Genomic DNA, 5,934 nt, shown 5'->3' with positions numbered 1-5,934 from the left:
CCCCATCACCTTCATCATCACCCCCCGCCACCTTCCTCATCACCCCCCACCACTTTCCCCATCACCCTCCATCACCTTCATCATCACCCCCATCACCTTCATCATCACCCCCCACCACCTTCCCACCCAGCTTGACCAGGATGGCAAAGCAGAGCCCTGTGTGTGTCCATGTGTCCCCCCCTCCTCGTCCCTGTCCCCTCCATCTCGGCCACGCTCCAACGCCACCGAGTCCCGAGCAGCTCTGGGCTTCTGTTTTTGTTTTTTAATTTGCCTCACAAGGTCGAGTACATCCAGGGAATGTGCAATGTACAAGGAAAAGTGCTGAGCGGGCGAGGGGAGGCGGGGGAGCCCCACGGGGCCCGGGGCTCCTTAGCTAGCAGGGTGGTGGTGGTGGTGGTTGGTGGTGGTGGTTGGTGGTGGTTGGTGGTGGGGTCGGGGGGGGCCACCGCTCAGTCGGAGGGCGCGTCGGGGGTGACGAAGGTGCCCTTCTGGTCCCACTGCATGTCCCGGATGCGGCGGATGGACTGGATCTGGGGTTGGAAGGCGGACCACTCGTTCCAGTGTCGGAAATCTCCGGTCTCAAAGAGGTACTGGTAGCCTCGGTAGCCAGGGTACTGGTACCCGACCCAGCTGTGGGGGAAAAGAGGAGAGAAGGGACCTGAGTGGTGGTGGTGGTGGCTCCAGGTGGCAGTGACACGGCTCTCAAGAAGCATCCCCCCACCGCCTGCCGTGCCCCAGGGTGATGGGCTACCCCAGTGGTGGTGGTGGCTCCAGGTGGTGGTGACACGGCTGGCACACTCTCAAGAAGCACCCCCCCGGCCTGCCGTGCCATCAGGTGCAGGTGCCGTGCCAAAAACACCCACGTGGCACTTTCTGGCCACCCAAGAGCTCCCCGTGGGTGCTCAGGGCAATGAGCAGGAGTGGGGGCACTATCTGCCCCCGAGCTGGGGCAGGGGGGAGGATGGGGAGCCTGGCAGGAGGTAGCCCCCCGTCCCCCCCCATCCGCCGCAGCCCGGCTTACGTTCCACTGGGCACCTGCACGCTGCCCACGCGGTCGCAGAAGCCATAAGCCCAGAGGCTGGGCACGTCGTCCTCCTGGATTTCCATCTTGTTGCCCTTGAAGTCAGCAGACTCGTACAGGGAGATTTTGTGGTCCTCGGCCTCCTGGAGAAGACACAGGGGACATGCTGGCTCTGGCCACCAAAATCCTGGAGCTCTCTGCCCCGTGGGGCACGGAGCAGCACGGATCCTGCTCTGCCCAGACCCTGCTGGGTGCTTTCTGCTCCTGGAACCACTCACCATTTTGATGGGACGCATGGACATGAAGCAGTCGCTCCTGTAGCTGCTGGACCAGGTGTCCCAGCGAGGGTACTCCCCCTTCTCCAGGATGAACATCTCCCCACGCATGTTGGCCTGCTCGTAGGCCACCCAGCTGGGGAGAGGAGTAGGAGAAGATGGTCAGATGCCACCCAGCAGTTCCTCTCCTGCTCTACCACCCTGTGGGGTGATGGAGCCGGGCTCCCTGCGCCCAAAAAAGGCTGCAGGCACCAGGACTGGTCCCACCACCCTGCTCCCAGACCTTCCTCAGAGCATGGGCACGCACAGAGCTGGCACGAAGCACCAAGCCCACAGCCTCTCAGCTGAGAGCTCACTGGTGCAGAGGTCCAAGACCAGCAGAAGACACCCAGTGCTCCCCTTCCTCAGCTTGGGGAGCTGGGGGGACCCCCGGGCAACTGGTGAGCCCCCCAGGCAACTGGTGAGCCCCCCAGGCAGCTGGTGAGCCCTGCAGGCTGCACAGAGGGGACTCATCCTGGTGTTATCTCAGGACTTTGACTCTTTTAGCTCTTATACCACCAAGCCCTGGCCGGGGCTGCCCAGACTGCCTTAATCCTGGCACGGCTGCCCTCTTCAGCTTCCATCCCCTTGCCAGGGTATGGGTGCTCAGGGCTTTCTCAGCTGCAATGTCACCTCTTTAGCGATGCCCCAGGGCACTGCTGTGCTGTGAAATGTCACAGGCTCGGGACTCCCAAAGCCCCTGACACCAGAACAGCCCTGCATTCGCTGGCTTCCCATTTCGCTGCAAAAAAGGGCTATTTCTGCAAATGCCAATAGGTATTTTCCTGTTCCCTCCTCCTCCTCCTTGAACAGGAGAGGTGCTTGAGCACCACAGGCAGCGTGACCTTGCACTGACTTCTCAGGCTCCGCTTGGTCGATTTTCCTTTTTCTCTTTCCCTAAGTAAATGTTTAGGTACAGAGTCACCTGAGAGTGAAGAAGGTCCTGAGGATTTAGGACCCTGATGACACTTAAATACTCTCTTCTCCAAGTTTCACCCTTTCTATACCTGGTGCAGCTTCCCAGGTGTCACACCTGGGCTCCTCTGGGGCTGCTCCATCCCCCTTTCCTTTCAAGAAGAGTTGGATATTCTGGGTTCCTAACCAAAAAGTTGTCATTTCTGCTACATGGTGTCTTTCAAGGCGAGCACAGGCCACTTTGCACAGTCCCTCAGGGCAAGCCGTGTCCTGTGCATCCTCCCTGCAGCACTGCCACCCCCCCAGCTGTCCCACTGCCACCCCCCTGGCTGTCCCACTGCCACCAGGCACGGCGTTTCCAGCCGGTCACAGCCACCGTGAGATGCTCTTTCAACACGAGGATCATCTGTCTGTGTGGTTATCATCTAGTTTGGCAATCATTTTTGTCCCTGCCTGTGTCAACTGTTCCCATGGCTTTCGGACCTTCCCAGCCCCTGGCTGCAGGCAAAGGTGGGGGGCTCCCTGCCTGCCCTCCCCTGCCCTCTCCAGCCTTGTCTCTGCGGTGGCCTTGGCCACCAGCCTGCTCCAACACACCTGCCTCCTTTCACCTTGGCTTTTCTAAAATCTACAGGTCTCTTGCATTTCAGGGCCAGCTTCGGGTGTCTGATGGACACCTTTCCTTGACCTTGGGCTTCTCCTCTAGTGCTCTTTGCTTTACAAATGGCCCTGGCATCCTTCCCACCTGCCCAGGCCATCCTGTCCTCCTCGAAGGAGACCTAAGGTCCCCAGCTCTGCTCCCGTGCTGGCTCTGCTCTGCTCTCTGCCAGGTCTGCAGGGAAATGTCCCTGCATGTCACGCTGTGCCCGGAGCTGCTCCCCAGCACTGCATCCCCAGGGACACCATCTCCTCGGTGGCTGGGTTGACTTACGGTCCGGAGGTGACGATGACACTGCGCACCCGGTCGAAGCCGCGGTCCCCCAGGTTCAGGCACTCGGTGGTGAACTCCATCTGCCTGCCCTGGAAGTTCTCCTGGTCGAAGACAATGATCTGGGGGCAGAGGGAAAGGGTCAGACGGGGACAGGCACGCTCGGGGAGGGCAGTGGGGTGCTCCATGTCCCCGCACACACAAGCCCACAGCCCCACACGTCCTCCTCAGCTCTCCAAGGCTCCCTGCAGCTTTTCGGATCTGCTGCCTGGGCAAGCTGAGCAGGGCTCTGTGCATGAGCCCCATCCCCACGTGGGCTGAGCACGGGACGGTCCCCTCCTGATGGCCATCCCTGCTCTGAGATGGCTTCATCCTGCCTCCAGTTTTGCTGCTGCAAAGCCATGTCTCCCTGTGCCAGGGCCCACATCGGGCTCCAACTGAGCTGGGAAGGAGCTGCTTTTCCAGGAGCTGCATCTGTGCCATGGCCCTTGGTGCCTGGCATGTGAGGAACTGTCACCAGGGCCCTCACATCGCTCACCCCTTGTCCCTAGCCCCTCGGTGGTATGCTGCCCTGGTGTCACCGTGGCATTTCAGTGCTGGTCCTGTCACCCCCAGCCTCCTCCTCCATCCCCCAGCAGCACCACAGGATCCCCACATGCAGAAGGAGCCAGCCCTGATGCCGTGACCCAGGGGAAGAGTTTCAAAGCCCGTGGTCCCCAACAAGCTGTCCCAGCCAAGGGGCACCCAGAGCATTCCTCCTCCAGCATCCCTGCAAGAGGCTGCCCAAATCCTCCCCTAGAGAGCTGCTGCCCAGGAGAGACAGAGCAGGGCATCATCTGGGCCCTCCTGCTCTTGGAGGAGGGTCCTTCCCCCTGGGACGCCTGCCATCTCCTCCTGCCAACTGCCCCAGAGATGCTGCCACTGTCCCTCAGCCCCAGTCCATGTCCCTGCTCGTGGGGAGCAGCAGGGCTTACCCTGAAGGCTTCTGTGGAGGGCTCCTCACCCTTGCTGTTTGCAACGGGAGCAGGGTCAAGGGATGGAGTTGGCGCTGGGGCTGCCTTCTCCTTCTCCTCCATAGCCTGGCCGGGAGCAGCGAGTTTCGTGGTCTCAGACATCGTGGTGTTGGGCTCAAGTCTGGGACAGGACACCAGGCAGAGATGCCAGCAGCAGATTAGAGGGGTGGCACGGAGGTGGGCACCCACCCCAGCCCTCCCCCTGCCCTGGGGGTGGTCACGTTGGGATGGGGAGGCTCATCAACGGGGTGGGCATCTGGAGAGGAGCTGCTGGGAGCTTCTCCAGGGAGGCACAGGCAGTGGGGTCCTGCCTTCACCAGGAGGTCCCAGGTGTCCACACTGTCCTTCTGTGGTCAGAAGAGCCCTGAGCATGGTCCCACCACTGCAGGGGTGCCCCGGTGTTGCTCAGGGCTCTCTCAGTCACTCCCTGCTCTCCCCAGCCAGGCTGGGACCAGACACTGCACCGGGTGCTGGGGATGTCCCCCACGAGATGTACCTGAGATCCCAGGTGGGGACCAGTTGGGGGTGGGAAGGGGCCAGCCCCAGTTTGCTGAGGCCCTCCAGCAGGCACCCTGCTGGTGGCCCCACAGAGGAGTGTCACCGGTGGCTGCCGGGGGAGCGGAGGGCGGTGGGATGCTGAGCACTGGGATGCTCCCAGACGTGATGACCACAGCGGTGGCCACAGCTGAGACCCTGCCTTTCCCTCTCCCCCCCCTCGGGTCCATCTGCAGCCCGGTGCCCGGGGACTTTGTCTTCTTACCTGGGCAGCTGCTGCTTCTTGTTGGAGTTGAGCGGGCTTGTGTTTCGGGGCGCAGCGAGGCCCCCGCTTTATAGCCTGGCAAGGGCAGACCCCCGGGCGGGCACACAAAGGAACTGCCAGCTCATCAGTGTCTGCGCGGCCGCCCAGTCATCACATCCTGCAAAGCTCTGGGCGAGCTGGAAGCCTCTCTCCCCAGCCCCGTGCCCAGCCGCTGAACCCAGCACTTTCCTTTGTGCCCGCGGCACAACAGAAGACCTGACCGTGCCACTTTGCAGCGTGCGGCGGCACCCTCTGCCCCCCGTGCGGCCACCCCGACAGGGCATATATAGCCCTCGTGCCACCCCGGACGGTGCCAGCACGTCCTTACCCACCGCCCCCACTGCCTGGACCAGTATGGGCACCCAGCTCTGGTGCCACCACGTCCTTACCCACCGCCCCCGCTGCCTGGACCAGCATGGGCACCCAACTCCGGTGCCACCACAGCCAGGGAGGGTACACCAGTCCCGTGCCCCACGGCTCCATCGTGCCCAGCCCTTGGTGCCCAGCCCCAGTGCTGTGCTCTGCTCATTTCTCCCCTCTGAATGCTAAATCTCTCACTTTAAACATCACTCTATACCTGAAAATGCCCGAGTGTGCTGCCCGGAAGATGCCAAGATGCCAGGCTTAAGTGTTTTGAAATTCTTCAAGAGTTGGGGTGGGTTTTTTCCAAATGTTGTGTAACCGAAGCTGACACTTTCCAAAACATCCTTCCAGTACCTAAAGGGGCTCCAGGAAAGCTGGGGAGGGGCTTGTTGAGAGGCAGTGGAGTGTCAGGACAAGAGGGAATTGTTTTAAACGAAAAGAGGGGAAATTTAGATGAGATCTCAGGAAGAACTTGTTTGGTGTGAGGGTGGTGAGAGCCTGGCCCAGGTTGCCCAGAGAAGCTGTGGCTGCCCCATCCCTGGAGGGGTTCAAGGCCAGGTTGGAGGGGGCTTGGAGCAACCTGG

At 61.4% G+C, this 5,934-nt stretch overlaps 1 protein-coding gene across 1 annotated transcript; it reads right to left on the bottom strand.

Moving 5' to 3' along the window:
- Positions 1–449: 449 nt before the first annotated feature.
- LOC106889614 (beta-crystallin B1) lies at positions 450–5,643 on the bottom strand. Its single transcript, XM_014944805.1, has 7 exons — positions 5,565–5,643; positions 4,949–5,061; positions 4,150–4,309; positions 3,179–3,297; positions 1,300–1,432; positions 1,022–1,164; positions 450–630 (listed from the first exon to the last, which is right to left on the bottom strand). Exons 3-7 carry the CDS (start codon positions 4,288–4,290, stop codon positions 450–452), a joined length of 717 nt encoding a protein of 238 aa, XP_014800291.1. The 5' UTR covers positions 4,291–4,309; positions 4,949–5,061; positions 5,565–5,643.
- Between the last annotated feature and the right edge of the window lie 291 nt (positions 5,644–5,934).

This window comes from Calidris pugnax, unplaced genomic scaffold (assembly GCF_001431845.1).
Source record: "Calidris pugnax isolate Ruff unplaced genomic scaffold, ASM143184v1 scaffold139, whole genome shotgun sequence".
Lineage (NCBI taxonomy): Eukaryota > Metazoa > Chordata > Aves > Charadriiformes > Scolopacidae > Calidris > Calidris pugnax.
This window is presented reverse-complemented; position numbering and strand designations above follow the sequence as displayed.